Source organism: Adiantum capillus-veneris, chromosome 13 (genome assembly GCF_014529385.1).
Source record: "Adiantum capillus-veneris isolate H3 chromosome 13, ASM1452938v2, whole genome shotgun sequence".
NCBI classification, from domain to species: domain Eukaryota; kingdom Viridiplantae; phylum Streptophyta; class Polypodiopsida; order Polypodiales; family Pteridaceae; genus Adiantum; species Adiantum capillus-veneris.
The window spans coordinates 58281851-58303171 of record NC_140943.1 but is presented as its reverse complement, the minus strand read 5'-3'; the positions used below and the strand labels follow the sequence as shown (position 1 = coordinate 58303171).

Here is a 21321-nt window from a genome sequence, read left to right as displayed (position 1 = left end):
GCTGCTAAACTATAGATCAACCACACTTTGCTACATGCATACTATAGCCAGAGGAGAATATGGCTTTGTGTAGTGATGGATTCTTGCATAGAGCTCGAGCGCAAAGTTGGTTTCCAACGATGGCTGCACAGAAATTGTTCGCAAAGTTTTTGGGTTTCACATTGGACCTTCCATTAGCAAACAATCTAGGGGAATTTTGAGTAGTATCAATCCTACTGAATCGTTGTTTAGAAGCTTCCTTTTGGCTAAAAAACATGCACATATCTAATCGCCTTATATGTATGTACATCTGAAGACAATGGGGACTTCATAGAGAATTGCATTGATTGTACAACACAACAATAGAAACCAGTTTGTCTAACAAATTCAGGATGTGATTTGAAAATATCTTTTGATGTGCTGCGATTAAGCAGTAGCTACACTTATGCTTAAAAACCAACTCAAGATAAATTCAAATGCTGCTTACCTTTATTATCTGCAGTAAAAGCTCAAGTAACAACAACTACACCAAAGGCAATGTTGTCATCTTTCACTGACGGCCTTGTTTTTGTTTTTATTTTGAGACACTCTTTTTAGTTAAATTGAAGAACTTTTTGTTTAACATTCTCATGTGTGAGTGAAAAATGAGCTTGGTTGTCAGCATGAAGAAAGGAAAAATCCACTTTAAAATTGGAAAAAAAATGACGGTGAGAACCTGAAAAATATAGGTCTTTCTATAAAATTTCCCATTCAAAATTGACCTCATGGGTTTTTTGTATGGTTGTGAGGTTTATTCTTTCATTACATTAGTCTTGATTCAAACTTGTCCCCAAAAAAGTTATTTTGACAGTTTGGTGGGCTAGAGAAAAGCTATTTCGTTAATTTTGAAAAAGTTTATTTGCCTCTATGATCCTAATTCTCCCTTGAAACCTCCAAAGACTTCAAAAGGCAAGAAACCCATCTAAGAAGGCTAAGAAATTCTAAAAGAAAGCATCCAAGAAGTGACCTAAGAAGTATTCCAAGAAGTTACCAAACAAGGACTCAATACCTCCTATACATCCCACACAACAAAAGGAAAAACAAAACCTGCAAAAATCACCACCTCAGGAGCCTTCTCCCCAATCACCAACACCATAGCCATCTATGGAGCCAACTATCTCACCAAAGGAGCCCACATCAAAGAGACAACGAGTGAGTTCATAAAAAGGGATGAGAAATCTCCTCATCTTAGAAGACAAGTACATTTTCTTTGATGACATACCATGTAATGAAGCCTTGATTATTATACAGATTCTTGTAAATGTGTGATCTAATCCTTGTATACCGTATACTTATGAATACAAACCAAATTTGAGTCTTTGAACGTGCACAACACAATTTATTACTACCAAGAGACTCCTTTAGTGCTATGAAGTCATCAATAATTGACAATTAGGAAAGAAAACTATTTGTATTGATGTATAAATTGAGATTACATCAATTATAACTAGCTCTTTAGCCATTGGCTCAAAAGAAACAACCTTTCAAAAAGAAAAGTGTTTGTATTGATGGATAAATTGAGATTACATAAGTTATAACTAGCTCTTTCTAGCCATTGGCTAAAAAGGAACAACCTTTTGAGGAAGAAATGTGATACCTGAGATTTTATTCTCCACTCTAGTACTCACAATAGTACCATCAATCTTAAACCTATAGTCGGGAGTAGTTTCATTAAAAAACTCAAGTGAGCTCCCTGTATCTTGTAATTTCCAATTTGTAGTAACAATCAGCTTTCTAAGCTGATTGATTGGCTTGACCTTGATTTATAGTTTAAATCCTCGATAATTTTCTTCATAATCAAAGAAAATCCACTTGCCTATGTTTTCTCTCCATGCTTTATAATCAGACCCTAAAACTTTGGATTGACAAGATTTGATTCAAGATAGGCATAGACTTTTGGATTACCCTACACTTAATAGTGGTACCAACATGAAAATTCTAAGTACATTATCCACTTCAAGTGTTGGCAATAGAGTTCTGTTCAACCACAATCTTTGTCCTTTGCAAATCCATTGATTTTAAACATGCCACAAAGACATGAATTGGTATAAAACATTGAAAATCTTTAAATCCTTCTTGGTTTCATTGCTCTCTATATATCATCTTTGATTTTTTCTTGAAGCTATCTATGGGATGTGTATCAAGGGCTTCCAAATCTTGTGATCTTAAAGTTGGAATTGGTAAGTCCTGCAACTCTCATGCATCTTTTTTATTTTAGCTTGAAGCTATCTATGGTATATATCAGCACCTTCCCCACTTTAGTGATTTTAAAGTTGAAACTGGCAAGTCCTAAACTCTCTATGTGCACCTTCTCTGGTTGGAGCTTTATATTTTGCAAAATACACAAACAAACCAATTGTTTTGTAAAATAAAGGTGGCTTATCTGCATATAAAATAACATCTACAATTCCTTTATGTATTGTGTATGTGCCACTCAAGTGTTCTATAGGCTTCCAATCCATAGCTATGGATAGAAAGACATTTGCAAATTTAAAAAATTGATAATTGTAACATGATTCTTGCTCATTGGATACAATATGAAACTTACAAATGCTTCACTTACAAAACGAATGCAGATATGGATAATGATCTAAGTTCAACACCATGTCCTTGCCAAGTAAACATGTTATACTCTGCCAGCCCGCCCAATGTCATTCACTTTGAATGCAAGGATATGCCTTTCCAATGGTATTTTTCTTCATCTCATTTGGTCCTCTTCACTATATGTGCACCTTTACGAGATGGAAACATGGTTACCTAATCATTTACTCGAAAAGACATAGGTTTTCAAAGTCCATCTTCTCTAATATTATGGAAAACACAAGAAGTTATGTTATTAGAAGGGTGACGGGAGGAAGCCATTGAAACTCAGAAAGCATCCATAAGAGTAGCAAAAAAGTGTCATGCAAACTAAATTCTTGAAAAAATTGAGGGTAATGCAAAAGGCATATGTAGTCATGTTTCATTACTAATCATTAAATTTTTAGTACCTTTAGCATAAGATTTTGTATCTTCAAGCACCATGACATCCAATTTTGGGTTCTTGAAAATATAAAAAGTACATACTATGTGCCCAAGCTTTTATGTTATCATTGAAAATGACCAAAACGCCATTTGATTTAGTAATTTCTAGCAAAATAGAGAGCTATTTAAATGTTTTTAGCCAAAACCAACTAAGAAAGGATCATGTTAGACAAGAAATGAATGTTATGTTTTTGTATATATGCCACTATTGTATTTGCCTATTCCTTAATCAATAATTAGCAAAAACCCTTTTTTAGTCTTTTTTGCCCTAATAAGACTTTGTTTGAAAACAAACTACTTAGGTGATGTTTGAAGGGATGTATGAATGAATCATTGGTGGAAATTAATGGAGGAACATAAATTGTATATGTAAGACAATGTGGTAGTAGTAATTAGAAAACAAGAGGAATGGATGGCATGGAACGTGAAAGACTAGTATCCAATTTGGAACTATGTCTACAAACAGATGGATCCAATTAGTTGGGTATTTTTTACAAAACTCGTTGCTAGTTAAGGATAAGTCTCATATTATGCCTAGCAAATTATGGTCGGTGGACATGCCTCTTAACATAGAGGAAAAGACGTCATCTATAGACCCTAGGTATGTTGAGATTTGAGTCTAGTTATTAGGATGTAAAGTCCCACTATAACCTTGGGGTTATCGATTTGGCTTGTAATGCACGACCCTTACATCCACAACCGTGAAGAATAGATACCTTCCTCTCTTGTTGCTTGTATTCTCGCTTCTTTGAATGGGAGTGAAGAGTCAACGGAGCCCAAGTATGAAGGGAGGTCTAAGTATCAAGTTTTCCCAGCCTTCGGGTTGGGGACCTTATCGTTTGCACTTTATCTTAGCCTCAAACCTCTTCTAGTCACCACTTAGGAGCAAGATGATTGTGAAGTAGCTAGTCAAGCGAGCATAAGCAAAGTTTCCTAGAGATAGACAATTTTCTATTGCTTGTGAACATGGTTCAAGATGGAAATTACTATAATTGCTCACAATATGTAAGGGTTTATGATATGAAAATCAACGCAAGATTTCCAAAATATGGTGTTATAACAAGGTGAAGGGTCACGTTGACATATTAAAACAAAAAATAAAAAGGACACATGAGGCTTTTAAATAAAAGGACCCCATTTACAAACTAAACAACAAAAGAAATATTCAATGCTTCACATGCAAAAGTCAAATGTAAACTCATTAATGTTTGTTTACAAAGCCAAAAATCATTTAGCGTAGAAAACCACAAGATTCTCAACTGTGTCCATTCTGTGGAGGGTCAAAATGTGATTTTAGAGACCACTAAATAGAAAGATGCGCCTCAAGAAACTCAAACTTTCAAATCTCCAAACTATTGAGAAAAAGAGTCTTTTTTGTATAAATTTTGGTGAGTAGAACTGATTAGCTTGTATTTGATAGCTTGCAGAATATGCAGGTTGGCCATTAGACAAAAGAAAGTTTGGTTGAATTATAAGCAGGCAAAGTCAAAAGAGATTCTAAGTTAGTGGTTAGGCATGTTAAGACTAGTGATAGGTGATATGCAACTATCTGTTGTCAAGCACTATTCGAGAAAGTGTCTCAAATTACACTTCTGTTGTTTAAATAATAAAAAATATTGGTTGAGACCAAGAGAAAAAGGAAATACACCACTAAACTTAAAAAAGTAAAATAATAGGTCCACTTTGTGAAATTTCCTTTTACAAAAACTTGAATTGCAGCAATATGTGTTTACGAAAATGAATGTCAAGTAGCTTCGGTACAAGGTTATGTTACAAGGAATGAATACTAGTGTCCTAGAAAATAGACAATTTAGGCTGCAACAACGGCGGGCTTGCTCTCTGTTATCTTTTGCAAAAGGACACCAGAATAGCCAGGGGAATAATAATGTACAATCTCTTCAGGATAACATGCATTAATGCTATCCACCATTTGTTTCAACTCACTTCCAACCTCAACATGTAGCTTCTGCAACTTTTCCAAGCCTCCCGATGTAACAAATAGAGTCCGAGCATCCGGGTCGTTCAAAAGAATCTTGGCTAGTTGGGCAACAAGAACACTTGTTATATCATCAGGTATCCTTGGTCCCTGTAAACACAAACAAAAAGTAATCAAAGATTTAAGCATACATTAATCCCTATCCTAACTTCCATGTGTGTGCATACATGTATATGTATGATACATGTATACGGATGTATGCACACAAATATATTTACATATGTGTGTGTTGTATATATAAATATATGTATGTACTAGTACGGTCAGCCGCCTTCAGCAGTCTCTCTCTCTTTTTCTCTCTCCGTCTTTATCGCGTGCAGAGGGACTTCTCTCAATTTTGGATTTAGCCTTCATGTCACAGATTTCGACATGTTAAAGGCCTCCCCCTTCCGCCATATTATGTTAGTTTAGATGCATGGGGGCATGGATGTCTATATGTACTCACACGTATGTATATGTAAAAAAAAATAAAAATAAAAATATATATATACAGACACACACACACACTTATATGTGTGTATAGATAAATAAATGTATATATGTATGTGTCCGTGTGTGTTTATTAAATACTCAACTTTAAACAAAGCATCCAAGTGTAGTCCATTAACCGATGCATATTTTAACAGACTATCCTTACCTGTAGCAAAGAATCGAGAGCGGGAAGATGGGTAAGGCTACTAATGATCGCTCTGAGCGCTCTCTGACACTTGGTTCTCAAATCCTCGCTGCTGCCTGGAAAAAGGAATGTGGAAAGCAATTTGGGCAACACTCCAGCTTTGGCCACAGCCAAAGCGTGATGAGCACAATGCCTTCCAATTTGTCCGAGAGACCAGGCACTGGCGCTTTTGATGTGGTCTTCCTCCTCGTTGCTCAAGGCATCAAGCAGAGAAGGTATTCCATTCACTCCTATTATCTTTTCTGCCAGGATCTCATCAAATGCTGCAATATATCCCAGGGCCATAATACCTGTAATATGCAAGGGAAATCTCTCTCTCTCTCTCTCTCTCTCTCTCTCTCTCTCTCTCTCTCTGTGTGTGTGTGTGTGTGTGTGTGTGTGTGTTAATAGATCATCAAATAAAAGTTCTTTGAAGGGGTAGGGAATGGTCTCCTACTGACCATTCCCATTAATCATGGGCGACCGGCGGAGGCCGGGAGCCCTGATTATGGGAATGGTCAGTAGGCGACCATTCCCGGCCTTCAAGCGTCGGGGGGGAGGGGGGCCAGCAGTGACGTACTGTGTTGATCAGTGAGCAGTGTACAGCCCTGGCATCTGGCGCAAATTTGCCTCAAGAACCCACTGAGTCTTGACTGTGCGCCATCCTTCCGATTTTGCAGTCCCTGTGTGCTCTTGAATTGCGGATCAGTCATGCAATGATTGGCAATCATAATGGGCAATGATTGGAGGAGACAATCCCTTGGAACTGGTGACAGTGAGTAAATTGAGGGGATTATGAGCGCTGATGTGTCGGCAGCTGAGCGCATTCCCTTTGCTGAACTGGACTGACCTGATTAGTGGAATGGCGAGAGCTTCCCGCGTGCTGACTTGTCAGACATCTGACGGACGACTCGTCAGATTCCACGATTTGCAGACGTCCTCATTGGATGGCTGTGATCTTCAGCCCCCCGACCCCCGACCTTGAAGTGTATCGTGATGCTTGTGGTAGTAGTTTGGGAGTAGTCTTGCAGCAGAATTTGCCTATGAGACCAGGTTTCTCAGTAAGGCTGAGAGGGTAGCTTACATATCTGTGAGCGGTTGTGGTTGTCATTCATACTTTGCATTCTTGAAATCATTATCCGCTAGGTGCTGATTTTATTGTACACATTGATCAAAAGAGTTTGAAGTATTTCTGGACACAGGCGAAGTTGTCAAATAAGCAAATAGATGGGGACAAATTTTCTTTGTTTGTTCCACTTTGGAATTGTTCATACACTGCCCGGGGAGAAGAACGCGGTTGCTGATGCTTTGTCACGCAAATCACAAGAAACAACAACTGTGAGTCTTTTCCATCGTGAGTTTAAAAATATGAGGGAGCAGTTTGCTTGATATTCAGATTTGACAGTGTGTGAAGGAGTTCAGAATGGAGAGACTAAGACTGACTTCAGTATGGAGTGATAGACTCTGGATTTTTTTGTCAAAGATGGTTTTTCGATGAAGTGGAAAAATTGATGCGTCACACAGGGATCGAGACAGAAGGCTCCTGCTGAGTGGCACAATCACCTTTTGCAGATCGAGACTGAAGCTTTCTACTGAGTGGCACAATCACCTTTTGCAGGTTATAGGAGCATGGATACAAATCTCAAGGCAGTCGAGAATTATTTCTTCTTGCCTCAGTTTAAGCCAAATCAGGATACATTTGTACAGACTTGTATGGTTTGTTAGAAGGTAAGTATTATAGGCATAAGGCAGCCTTTGTCTATACCAAATATGGCATGGGACAGTATTTCTACGGATTTTATTTTTGATTTGCCACGGAAACAAGGTTGTCTTGATGATTTATCGGCTATTTGTAGCTGGGCTACAGAGTCATATGCACTGAATAGGCAATTACAGCTTGTTGGGTATATGGCCTTTGACATATTTTGATATATTTTTTGGCCAATCATGATTGTGCGATAATTAGGGATTACCACTCTTACAAAATGGCACAATAATGTTCTCAATCTAGCTAGTCAAGAATCCTTCCCATTTACTCTATTGAACATGCGCATTAAAGTCATTACCAGCTTTTTTTTTTGCATGTAAGAAATATCATCAGAGGCACATTAGGTGGCGGTGTTTTAGGCTTTTGAGGGCAGTGCAAAGGACAACAGAAGCATGATGCAATTTTTTTAATAACTATTGAGGATGGACATATGCATGCCATCTTGAGTGACGACAATGATGAGGATGATTCTCATGTTTTAGATGGGGATGCATTTTATGCATTTACGTATTCACATGCCTTCTTGATGCATGATCGGATCTTAGACGCTTTGGGAGTGATTCACATGGTATGATGCTATGAGAAGGGGCTTGTTGAGATTAGGTGATCAGTTATGCGAAGTTACGGGTGTGGGGAAGTCCGTTTGGCATTTCCTCATGGTTCTTCATTGGTGTTGAAGGATGTTAGACATGTGCGAATGTTTTCAAGAAGCTTCATCTCAATGGATGAGTGGGATGCTTTGGGTTATTGTGGGTTCCTTTGTAGTGAGTTTTGGAAGACATTTTAGGCACCTCTCTGGCTGGTCGGGGCGGAGCTGCTAGTGCCCAAATATCTCTCAGGGTTGATCATAGGGAGTGAGTCTCACAAATTGGTGACGTGGCGTGCCCACAACACACACATACACCCTCTCCTGGCAGGAAATGCTGACATGTATGCTGGCTGCTCCCGGAAATGCCGTACAGAATTGATGACGTGGCTGCAGTGTACGGACAGCAGGCCCGCAAAAAGTGGCGCGTTTTGAGGTGGGAAAAACGGGCAGGCTGCTGACATGTGGCAGCAGCGTACAGACAGCAGCGCTAGCTTTTGGCTACGCAAAGAGAAAGAGAGAAATTTTTTTAATTGCTTTAATTTACAAGCAAGCTTGAGAGAGAGAGAGAGAGCCTTGCTTTTTGAGGGCTTTTGATTTTAAAGCTTTTGGGCTTTGCTTTTAGCATCCCTTGTAAATCTATAAAATAGTGGCTTGGGCTCTCACTTCTCAGAGCATCTGGACTCAGAGTCTTAGAGTGAATCCCGACCACTCCCTTGTACTTTGAGTTATAGATTAATACAAAAAGAAATACCGAAAGGGGCTTCAGTCTTTGGGGCCAATATCTCTAGGCACGGAACTGTGCCGGGCCAGTGTCGAATCAATTGTGAATTGTGAATATTTTTAAAGTGAATTTCTTGTGGTGTCGCGGTAGAATCTCGACTTTACGTGTCCAAGTCTGTTACAGTGGTATCAGAGCACGGTCGATTTCTGTTCTACAGAAAATCCGATCCTTTTTACGTGGCACTTATGGCTTCAGACAGAGATCAGTCGACTTCCTTTGCATCCGGAGATGCGAGAAGAGATCACAACGAGGATTCACGCGAGTACGGCCCACCTCAGCCTACTCAGGCGGAGCTCGAAGAGATGGAGCATCGACGATTGATCGGCGATGCAACAAAGATGATGCTAAATTTTGCGAAGGGCCCGAAATTTGTAAAATTTATGAGCCAGACCTCCTTCAACGAGGTGCATTCATAGTGGCGGCAGACCACAGAATCACCCCTCAAACTGGCATTGAAGAAACCTCCTACTCCAAGGATGTATACAGAGCAAGATTTAGAAAAGGTGGTTGATGTACGAATTGCTCAACGTTTTGACGCCCAAAACAAAGCAGAAAAGCACGACAAAAAGTAGAAGAAAGGAACTTACCTCCCAGGTTATTTGGCTCGTCAGTCTACATTTGCGTTGGCAAGAAAGCAGAAGAAGCGTGTTCGATTTGAAGGAGTACCGAGTTCTTCTTCTTCTTCTTCTTTTGAGAGTTCTTCTAGCTCCTCTGACTCTAGCGAAGAAGACAGAAAGGGCAAAAAGCAAAGCTTCGGAAACGTCAAGAAAAAGGCAAAGAAGCCTAAATCTCGCCCAGTTGTTGACAGTTCTACAGAGGACTCCTCTTGAGATAGTTCGGACTCTGATGACAACAGTTTTTATGCAAAGGAGGAGAATTTTTATAAAGCCAACCAGTATGACTTTTTGGAAGATAAAAGCAAGAAAGTTCGAGAATTTAAGAAAGGTGGACAGTCAATTAAATTTGACACGTTTTCAGGTTATAGAGATGCTTCGAAAGCTTTGTCTTTTATACAGCAATTTGCCATAGCTTTCTCTGAAGAGCGTTACTCAAAGCACTCCAAGATTCGGAGAGCTGCCTCTTACTTCAAGGGAAATGCTCGAACTTGGTGGTCCGCGCTTCTATTAAAGAAGACAGCGCCAATTCAATAGCTAAAATTTAAAAGGCTTTTTATTTCTTCTTGGCTAACTCGAGAGTACGAACGCGACATACGAACTGCTTGGAACCATCTTTGGATGACTAAGAAGGATACATTGGATGCATATTGCGAGAGATTCTGGAGCTCTTTTCTACCCGCCTCTTCATTTAAGAAGATCTCGTTCAAAGAACAGATTGAGCGGTTTACCTTGGGTCTTCCGATAGAGATCCGAGATCACTGCTTAGAGCAAAAGTCAGATTCCATTCAAGAACTAATGAGTCATGCGAAACCGGGTTTTGCCATTCACTCATATAGTTTGACCTACCTCACAGATGAAATCATAACGCAAAGGGCAGAACGGACTTCGAAAAATGGAAGTAGAAAGAGGAAGAGCAACCCAAAAAAGAAAGAAAAGGATGCACGACTCAAACTCACTTCTCAAGAGAGAGCTCTTTACATCCAAGAGGGGAAGTGCTTTGGATGGAGAGAAACTGGGCACATCTTCGCGAAGTACCCTAAGAAGGCACTGAAAGAATAGAATGACAAGGATGAAGACGGGCCTAAAGGTTCGAGAGTAGCTGAGGAACGTGGATGAAAAGGCAAGATGAAAACAGGACTGGTTCTAGATTGCGTGGGCACTGACCCTAGCACGATGGACGAGAGTACAGAACTTTGCCGAGCATGGGGCAAAGTGAAAGACCAAGAAGCCCTGATCTTCTTTGATGGAGGAGCCAAGGCCAACTTCATTTCACCTGAATTGGCGGTGTGGCTCGAGATCACACCTGATTGGATGGGACCACTAGCAGAGGCGGTTCTAGGGGCACTCGACAGGGACGTAGCCATTATATCTGTCATTGGCAAATTTCGGTTACATTGTCGGGGGTATTTGGGGCATGAGGACTTTTGCATAATGCCTTTAGAAGGTTGTGATGTTCTCTTTGGAATTCCTTGGTACCACAAGAACAACACCGTGGTCGACTATCGGGCGAGAAAAGCGACTTCGACTATAGAGAAGGGCATAACCATTGTACTTGATGTAAAACTTAAGGGCGAGTCTATCCCTATTGTATCGGCTTCGGCTATTTCAAAATTAATGAAATCCAGTTTGCTTGTTTACTCGATCTTCTTGAGAGAGATGAATGATGAGAATAGGACAAATATGTCTGAACTTGATAAAGAACGCCAAGATTTTCTCGACACTCATGCCGATTGCTTCTCAGAGGGCCTGCCACGCGAGTTACCACCCGCTCATCCTGAGGATCATACCATTGATCGGATTTTTGGAAGCACACCACCGAACCGGCCACCTTACTGTGTGAGCCGAGCCCTGAATGAAGAAATTATGAACCAAGTGAAAGACCTCTTGGAAAAGGGTCTTGTCCAGCCTAGTACTTCACCGTATTGCTCTCCTGTGTTGTTGGTTTTAAAGAAAGACGGATCTTGGAGAATGTGCATCGATTATAGAGCTCTCAACAAAATCACCATCAAGAACAGATTTTCGATTCCTGGAATCCATGATATACTTGACCGACTACAGGGATCTCATGCTTTAGTAGGATCGACTTGAAAAGTGGATATCATCAAATCGGAATCGCACCGGGAGATGTCTATAAGACAGTCTTTCGGACAACTTTTGGATTATTTGAGTTTTTGGTGATGCCTTTTGGCCTAACCAATGCTCCTGCGACATTTAAGCGGATAATGGACATGATTTTTCGAGAGTATAGACTATTTGTTGGCACTTTCTTTGACGACATCATTGTTTTCTCCAAGGATGAGGCAGAACATAGAGAACATCTGCTTCAGGTCTTTCAGGCATTATGAGATTACAAGTTGGTGATTAATGCAAAGAAAAGCGAATTTTTCCTACCAGAGATGCACTTTTTGGGACACATCGTCTCAACAGCAAGAGTGGCCAAGATAGAGACTATCCGTGATTGGCCCGATTTGAAGAATGTCCATTAAGTTAGAAGCTTCTTGGGCTTATGTTCGTACTACAGGCGGTTCATTAGAAAGTTTGCAGAGGGTGCTTCCCCTATGCATATCTTGACACAAAAGGAGTCCCTTTCTCGTGGGGACCCACAAAGGTGATTGCCTTTCAGACATTGAAAGAGAAATTGACTACAAGACCAGTTTTGACTTTTCCGGACTTGCAAAAGTCATTTGAAGTATAATGGGATGCTTGTGGTCGTAGTCTAGGTGTGGTCTTAATGCAAGAAGGCCATGTCATTGCCTACGAGAGCCGATTGTTCTCAAGGCCGGAATTGACAGCACAGATTTATGAGAAAGAGCTTTTGGCGGTTATCCATGCTCTTATTTTGTGGCGACATTACCTACTTGGAGCGGATTTTACTGTCTTCACAGACCATCAGAGTTTACGCTATTTCTTGTCATAGAAGCAACTATCGGAAAAGCAGATGCGGTGGGCGAACATCTTGTTAGAGTTTCACTTCCGGATTGTCCATGTGTAGGGACAAAAGAATTTGGTGGCGGATGCTTCGTCTCGGAAGCCGTTGGTTCTGGCTATTTCCGCGATACATCATAGGAGCTTTGACGATACGATTGATCAATATGCCACGGATACAGATTTTGGATACAGTAGCGGGATATTCCATTCGGGATGGCTACTTGATGAGGAAAACCATGTTGTGTGTTACACAGCCGTTGAGGGAAAAGTTTATGACCAAATGCCACTGTCCACCTTATACGGGTCACCGTAGCATTGCTACCACCTTGAAAGGGGTAGAGAGATACTTCTTTTGACCGAGACTCAATAAGGATGTGGACGAGTTTGTGTGCAGTTGCTTGGTATGCCAGAAGGTCAAGTTTGACAGGCATAAAGCACAGGGATTGTTACAGCTTTTACCCATACCCACTCGCCCCTTGGAAAAGATTGCAATGGATTTCATTTTTTATCTCCCGAGAACACAGAGTGGTCACGATGGTATCTGGACTGTTATTGACAAATTTAACAAGCAAGCTCATTTCATTCCAGTGAAGAAAACAATCAAGCCGTATCACTTAGCGAGACTATTTGTGGCCTAGATCTTCAGATTACATGGCATGCCCCAGACGATTGTCTTTGATAGGGACCCCAGATTCACGAGTTTGTTTTGGAAGGTAATTTGGGATAACATTGGCACGCGGTTGCAGTTCTCGACGCGGTTGCAGTTCTCGTTATTTTTCCACCCTTAGACTGACGGGCAATCTAAGATTGCTAATTCAGTGGTACTAGATTTATTGAAGTCTTACATCTCGAATCAAAAGACTCAATGGGAAAGTGCTTACCTTTGGTGGAATTTGTCTACAACAACACGATACACTCTTCGACGGGGAAGGCGCCATTTGAGATTATTGAAGGTGCTGCGAAGGTTCCACCCTTCCTAAGCACGAAAGATAAGATTTTTGAAGCCGATGAGTACACGTGCGACTTGGACACGGCTTTTGTCAAGGTCCGCGAGGCTTTGCAGAAATCTCAAGAAAGCCAGAAAAAGGCAGTAGATCGCCATTGACGCGATTTGAAATTGAAGGAGAATGATTGGGTGCTCTTACGTTTTGAGAAGGCACGCCTGAGAAAGAAGAAGGAAAAGGAGAGGCTTTTTCCAAAGCTTAGTATGCAGTATTACGGACATTTCCAGACCTTCGAAAAGATAAATGATGTCTCCTTCCGACTGAAGCTGCCCAACACTTGGAGGATTCACAATGCATTTCATGTGAGTCTCTTGAAGCCTTTTAAAGGCGATGTGCTCGAAGATGGGGAGCCTGATGAGCAACCCGAAGTGGAAGAAAACGAGGAGATCCTTGTTCCAGAACAGATATTGGCACATAAGGACAGAAAGATTAAGGGTAAAGTGAGAAGGCGGTTCTTGGTTAAATTCAAGAACTATCCTGCTTTGGATGCGAAGTGGATGGAGGAGGACCTAGTAGATACTCCTCAGATTGTGAAACTTTACCTTGAAGCTTTTGGTTTAGTATAGTCTATTCCAAATGGAACCTCGAATTCAACTTGGCCGGATATTTGGTGCAGTCTCACAGTATTCTGTTGACAGTATTCTGTTGTATGACTTTATGAAAGGAATTCCGGATAATATGATACTGATTTGTTCTTGACTTATGGGGTTTTGGGGGAGGTCGGGAAATCTAGTTTGCTCCCTATGTAGGGAGTGAAGGTGTTCGCCCCAGTTGTATTATTATTTTGTGCATCAGCAGAGTTAGCCAGTGTTTTGGTCCCTCTTTCTCTAGAGGTTTTCTCTCTAGTGCTTTCTCCAGATTGCTCCCCCTCTCTTTGCATCCCTTGCATTTTTTTACAGATCCCTCTCTTTTTGTGCCCTCTCCTACCCTAGGTGACTCTCCAACTGTGACGTTATTGCAGATCTAGGAGATCACCACGATGGGTTTTCTCTTAGAGGTTCTATATTCGGAGGTTGTTGCTGTTCACCATCCAATACGATAGGTTGCACACTTGTTGTCACTATTTTTGGCCATCTGTCCACTTCTGCTACCACTTTCGACAATAGAAATGCAAAGTTTTAAGTAGCAAGATTCCATTATGTAATCATTTTGGGATGTTTCATTGTGAGAAATTGATGCGTGTATAGGAGGATACAAGGAGTTGTTTTTTGTCACAAATGGGTGAGGTGGCATGGCTCTGGACACACTCACACAGTGGGGCAGCAGACTCGTACACCTTGAAATTGGCCGGCAACACACGTGGCAGGCTGTACGGTAATTTCCGAAAATTGCGGCGCTTTTCGCGCTGACTTGCTGACGTGGCAGAGCGTACGGACTTTCGCTTTTTACGCTGTTGTATGGAAATCCTTGGATTTGCGTTGAGTTGCTTTTGAGCCCAATTGCTTTATTTTTGGAGAAGCTTTTGATTACTGCTTTTGGGGCTCTGCTTTTGGACATCCCTTGTAACCAATAAATAAGTGGGTAGGGCCTCACTTCTCAGAGCATCTGGACGCAGAGTTTGAGAGTGAGCACCCTCCCACTCTCGTACTTTGAAACAGATTAATACAAAAAGAAATACCGAAAGGGGCGCCAGTCTTTGGGGCCAATATCCCTAGGCACGCAACTATGCCAGAGGCCGTGTCAAATCAAGTGTGAATTGTAAACTGTTTTGAAGTGAATCTCTACTGTGTCGCGGTAGAATCTTGACTTTGAGTGTCCAAGTTAGTTACAGTGGTATCAGAGCGCGGCCGATTTCTCTTCTACCGAGAAATCTGATCCTTTTCTCGCGACACTTATGGATTCCAACAAAGAACAGTCGACTACTTTTGCATTTGGGGATGCAGGAAGAGATCACGAAGAAGATTCTCACGAAGAGTACGGCCCACCATGGCCTACTTAGGCAAAGATTGATGAGATGGAACGTCGACAATTAGTTGACGATGCGATAAAGATGATGATCAACATTGCGAAGGATCCAAAATTTGCAAATTCTGCGTCAACAATTTTACCAGTTTCTGACAGTTCTACAAATGACTCATCCTCAAATAGTGTGGACTCCGATGATCACAGATTTTACGCAAAGAAGAAGCATTTCTATAAAGCCAACCAATACGACTTTCTCGAAGATAAAAACAAGAAAGCTAGAGAATTTGAAGGTGGACAGTCAATGAAGTTTTATACTTTTTCTAGATTCTGAGATGCTTTGAGGGCTTTGGCCTTCATACAGCAGTTTGACATAGCTTTCTCTGGAGGGCATTACTCAAAGCACTCCAAGATTCGGAGGGCTACCTCTTTCTTCAAGGAAAATGCTCTAACATGGTGGTCCACCCTTCTATTGAACAAGGAAACGCCAGTTAAATGGCTGAAATTCAAAACGCTTTTTATTTCTTTTTGGCGATTGGGGAGTATGAACGAGATATACGAACTGCTTGGAATCATCTTCGGATGACCAAGAGAGATTCTATGGACGTGTATTTTGAGAGATTTTGGAGCTCTTTTCTACCAGCTTCTTCATTTAAGAAGATCTCGTTCAAAGAACAGATTGAGCGGTTAAGTTGCGGACTTCCTACAAAGATATGAGATCACTTTCGAACAAAAGTCAGATTCTATTCAAGAATTGATGGGTCATGCGAAACGGGGTTTTGCCATGTATTTAGGCAATTTGACTTACCCCACAGATGAGATCATGACTCAGAGAACCGAACAGACTTCTAATAATGGAAGTAGAAAGAAAAAAGAGCCCCCAAGAAAAGAAAGTGTCACAAAGTGATGACGTGGCTACCCGAAACCCTAATTTTGCTGAAAACCTAACCCTAAAATCAAAAACCCTAATTCTGCTTTTGGCAACCCTTGTACTCTTTAAATAAGTGGGTAGGCCACTCACAACTCAGAGCATCTGGACGCAGAGTCTGAGTGTGAGCGCCTGCTCGCCCTCTTGTACTTTGAACTCAGATTAATACAAAAAGAAATACCGAAAGGGGCGCCAGTCTTTGGGGCCAATATCTCTAGGCATGGAACTCCGCCAGGCAGTGTCGAATAAATTGTAAACTGTGTTTTGAAGTGGTTATTTGGTGCTGTCGTGGTAGATTCTTGACTTGGAATGTCCACGTCTGTTACAGTGGTATCAGAGCACGGCCGATTTCTCTTATACGGGAAATCTGATCCCTAAATTTTTTCCGCGGCACCTATGGCTTTAGGCAAGGATCAATCGACTCCCTCTGCATTCGCAGATGCGGGAAGGGATCACAACGAAGATTCACACGAGGAGTATGGTCCGCCTCGGCCTACTCAGGCGGAGCGTCGAGAGCCGACAATTGATCGGCGATGCAACAAAGATGATGCTTAATTTTGCCAAGGACCCGAAAATGGCAAAATATATGAGCAAGACCTCTTTGAGGAAGTGCATACGGAGTGGCAGAAAACCACAACACCACCCCCAAAACCCGCTCTCAAGAAACCGTCTGCTCACAAGAAATATACAAAGGAGGAATTAGAAGAGATGGTTGATGCACGGATTGCTCAGCTTTTTGACGTGCAAAACAAAACTAAAAAGCATGGCAAAAAGCAGAAGAAAGGCACTAACTTCCCGGGCTATTTGGGTCGTCAGATGACTTTTGAAAAAGCAAAGAAACGGAAGAAGCGTGTTCGATTCGAAGGAGTACCCAATTCTTCTGCTTCTTCTTGTTTTGATAGTTCTTCTAGCTCATCTAACTTGAGCGAAGAAGATAGAAAAGGCAAAAAGCGAAGCAAGAAACAATGCTTCGGAAAGGGCAAGAAAAAGACAAAGAAGTCTAAATCTCGCCCAGTGAGTGACAGTTCTACAGAGGATTCGTCTACAGACAGTTCAGACTCTGATGAGAGCAACTTTTATGCAAAGAAGAAGAATTTTTACAAAGCCAACCAGTATGACTTTCTCGAAGACAAAAGCAAGAAAGTCCGAGAGTTTAAAGAAGGTGGACAGTTAATTAAATTTGACACATTTTCTGGTTATAGAGATGCTTTGAAGGCTTTGTCTTTTGTACAACAGTTTGACATCGCTTTCGCGGGAGGACGTTACTCAAAGCACTCTAAGAGTCGGAGAGCTTTCTCTTACTTTAAGGGGAATGCTCGAATTTGGTGGTCCACGCTTACATTAAGCAAGACTACGCCAGTTAAATGGCTGAAATTAAAGAGGCTTTTTATTTCTTCTTGGATGACTCGAAAGTATGAACATGATATACGAACTGCTTGGAACCATCTTCGGATGACCAAGAAGGATACAGTGGACGCTTATTGCGAGAGATTTTGGAGCTCTTTTCTACCTGCTTCTTCATTTAAGAAGATCTCGTTCAAGGAACAGATTGAGTGATTTACCTTGGGTCTACCTACAGAGATCCGAGATCACTACTTGGAACAGAAGTCAACTTCTATTCAGGAGTTGATGAGTCATGCGAAATGAGGTTTTGCCATTCACTCTGGCAGTTTGACCTACCCCACCGATGAGATCATGACACAAAGAGCCGAACAGACTTCGACAAATGAAAGTAGAAAGAGGAAGAGCAACCCAGAAAAGAAAGATGCACGACCCAAGCTTACTCCTCAGGAGCGAGCTCGCTTCATCAGGGAGGGGAAGTGCTTTGGATGCAGGGAAACTGGACATATCTCCACGAAGTGCCCTAACAAGGCACCGAATCAACAGGATGAAGAAAGGCCAGAAAGTTCTAAAGCAGCTGAGGGACGTGGCAGAAAAGGCAGATAACAAGCAGAATTGGTACCACATTGCGTGGCACCTGAACCGAATCCAAGGAATGAAAGTACAAACTTTGCCGCTTTTAGGGCAAAGGGAAAGATCAGGAAGCTCTTTTGAGGGAGCCAAGGCCAACTTGAATTAGCGGCTCGATTTGGAATTACGCCCAACAGGTTGAGGCCACAAGCGGAGGTAGTTCGAGAGGGCACCCGGACGGGATGTTGCCATTACACCGAGCATGGGTAAACTTCGTTTGCAATGACATGGGTGTTTAGGGCACATGGAGTTTTACATAATTACCTTAGAAGGTTGTGACGTTCTACTTGAAATTCCTTGGTACCACAAGAACAACGCCGTGGTTGACTACCGGGTCGAGAATGCGACTTTGACAAATGAAGGGCTCACAGATTGTACTTGATGAACTTCAGTTTCTTTACTAACTTTTTTTTTGGGAGAGAACTGAACGATGGATGAAGGTCGAATATGTTAGACCTAAACAAAAGAACGCCAAGATTTTCTCCACACTCATGCTGATTGCTTTGCAGAGGGCCTACCAGGCGAGTTACCATCCGCTTGTCTTGAAGATCATACTATTGATCTGATACTTGGAAGCACACCATTGAACCGACCACCTTACCGTGTGAGCCGAGCACAGAACGAAGAGATTATGAACCAAGTGAAAGACCTCTTGGAAAAGGGTCTTGTCTAGACTAGTACTTCACCGTATTGCTCTCCAGTGTTGTTGGTTTTGAAGAAAGACATCTTGGAGAATGTGCATCGATTATAAAGCTCTCAACAAAATCACCATCAAGAACAGATTTTCGATTCCTAGAATCGATGATATACTTGACCGACTTCAGGGATCCTCGTGCTTTAGCAGGATCGACTTGAAGAGTGAATATCATTAGATCCGAATTGCACCGGGCGACGTCTACAAGACAGCCTTTCGGATGACTTTTGGGTTATTTGAGTTTTTGGTGATGCCTTTTGCCTAACCAATGCTCCTGCGACATTTAATCGGATGATGGACAGGATTTTTTGAGAGTACAAGCTATTTGTTGGCACTTTCTTTGACGATATCATTGTTTTCTCCAAGAATGAGGTAGAACAGACATATCATTTGCTTCAGGTCTTTCACGCATTACGAGATCACAAGTTAGTGATTAATGCAAAGAAAAGTGAATTTTTCCTACCAGAGATACACTTTTTGGGACACATTGTGTCAGCAGCAAGAGTGCAAATGGATCTGGCCAAGATAGAGACTATCCGTGATTGGCCCGATTTGAAGAATGTCCATGAGTTAGAAGCTTCTTGGGATTGTGTTCGTACTATAGGCGGTTCATTAGAAAGTTTGCAGAGGTTGCTTCCCCTTTGCATATCTTGACACAGAAAGGAGTCCCTTTCTCGTGGACTGAGAAATTGACTACGGGACCAGTTTTGACTTTGCCGGATTTGCAGAAGTCGTTTGAAGTATATTGTGATACTTGTGGTCGTAGTTTGGATGCGGTCTTAATGCAAGAAGGCCAATGTCATTGCCTATGAGAGCCGATTGTTCTCAAGGCCGGAATTGACAACACAGATTTGTGAGAAAGAGCCTTTGGCGACTATCCATGCTCTTATTCAATGGCGACATCACCTACTCGAAGCTGATTCTACGGTTTTCACAAATGATGCGAGTTTACGCTACTTCTTGTCGCGGAAGCAGCTATCGGAAAAAGCAGATGCGGTGGGCAAACATCTTGTCACGATTTACTTCCGGATTGTCCATGTGCAGGGACAAAAGAAATTGGTGGAAAATACTTTGTCCCGAAAGCCGTTGGTTCTGGCTATTTCTGCGATACATCATAGGAACTTCGAGGATATGGTCGGTTAGTACGCCATAGAACAGATTTTGCAGATGTATCCAGTTGAATACAAAAAGGGAAGATAGTAGCGGACTATTCCATTCGGGATGGCTACTTGATGAAGAAACCCATATTGTGCGTTACACAACCGTTGAGGAAAAAGGTTATGACTGAATGACAGTGTCCGCCTTTTAACGGGTCACTGCTGCATTGCTACCACCTTGAAAGGGGTAAAGAGATACTTCTTTTGGCCGAGACATCAAGAAGGACATGGACGAGTTTGTGCACAGTTGCTTGGTATGCTAGAAGTTCAAGTTTGACAGGCATAAAGCACAGGGATTGGTACAGCTTTTACCCATACCCACCCGCCCCTGGGAAAGTATTGCAATGGATTTCATCTCCTGAGAACACAGTGTAACCGGCCTGTTAACTTCAAGAAGGGCGGTACACTTTACTTCAAACCTTGATTTAGCTTTCACCCATTATTAGTCGTCTATTCTACCTGTGCTATAATGACACAAGAGAGGGGAATGGGATACAGATGCTAGAATGCATCTGTATGCGAGTCAGACACCAGATTGGCCCCTAAATAGGCGCCCCTTTCGGTATTTCTTTATTCTTTAAAAGAGGGAATAAAAGCTGTGGTTCCCTACAAGCTGTCCCGCACAATCTGGGCTGAATTTCTTCTATTTTGGCCTGATTTCGGCAGCATAACTGAACTAGGACCCTCCACAGTTAGTATCCCCACGCATTAAATGACTTTCCCGATGCATACAGACACTTTGCAAAACCTGGCGAGAATCTGCAGCACGCTGAATTCTCTGTTTTCTGCCATGAAAATGCGCCAGACCACCTGTACAGCGGTCCCCTCGCGTCCCCGAACCTCCTGGGGGTATTAGGGTCCGTTTAGGGCCGAAACCCTAAACCTGCAAAAATACACAGCAGGCTGTAATTCACTGTTTCGGGCTCCGTTTCGCATGCCGATCGCATCCGTAGCAAGTCCTCGAGCTCCCGCAACTGTAGGGCTACTTGCCCTTCGAATCGGACGGGATTTCGCACGTGAAACCTCTTCGAATTCACCTGTACCTGTGGGGGATTAGCCGCTAGCTAATCCAGTACCTGTGCAAGAGGCTCTTGCCTCGGCAATTGCGCATGAACCCACATAATTGTACATTGGTCAAATGAAAAGCCCACTAGAGGGGCATAACCATAAAGAATAGGGGAGAGAGAGAGCAGTGAGAGGTGTGCAGGTCATGACATCCTGCATCTCACTGTACATAGAGGGTAAGCCAGCACTCCATTGAAGCTCTCCCACCTGTGACAACACTAAAA

At 41.9% G+C, this 21321-nt stretch overlaps 2 protein-coding genes across 7 annotated transcripts in view; one reads left to right on the top strand and one right to left on the bottom strand.

The window, feature by feature from the left end:
* Positions 1–4724: 4724 nt before the first annotated feature.
* The window catches only part of LOC147444070 (uncharacterized), a 29693-nt gene continuing 13096 nt past the window's right edge, over positions 4725–21321 (bottom strand). For both annotated transcript variants that reach the window (XM_086526804.1, XM_086526805.1), the window contains exons 7-8: positions 5676–6004; positions 4725–5128 (exon numbers count right to left, since the gene is read on the bottom strand). In XM_086526804.1, the coding sequence (XP_086382930.1) occupies positions 4853–5128; positions 5676–6004 (605 nt within the window). In that variant the 3' untranslated portion in view covers positions 4725–4852. The remainder of the gene's footprint in view (positions 5129–5675; positions 6005–21321) is intronic.
* On the top strand, positions 5791–13963 carry LOC147444071 (uncharacterized). 5 transcript variants are annotated; one of them, XM_086526806.1, is made up of 2 exons: positions 5791–5929; positions 6896–13963. In XM_086526806.1, the coding sequence occupies exon 2, from the start codon at positions 10574–10576 to the stop codon at positions 11534–11536; it is 963 nt and encodes a 320-aa protein (XP_086382932.1). In that variant the 5' UTR covers positions 5791–5929; positions 6896–10573; the 3' UTR covers positions 11537–13963. The 5 variants fall into 5 exon arrangements, with proteins under 5 accessions (XP_086382932.1, XP_086382934.1, XP_086382937.1 ...); XM_086526808.1 differs by having other exon boundaries at positions 5792–5929; positions 7312–13963; XM_086526811.1 differs by lacking the exon at positions 5791–5929 and having other exon boundaries at positions 6530–7031; positions 7312–13963.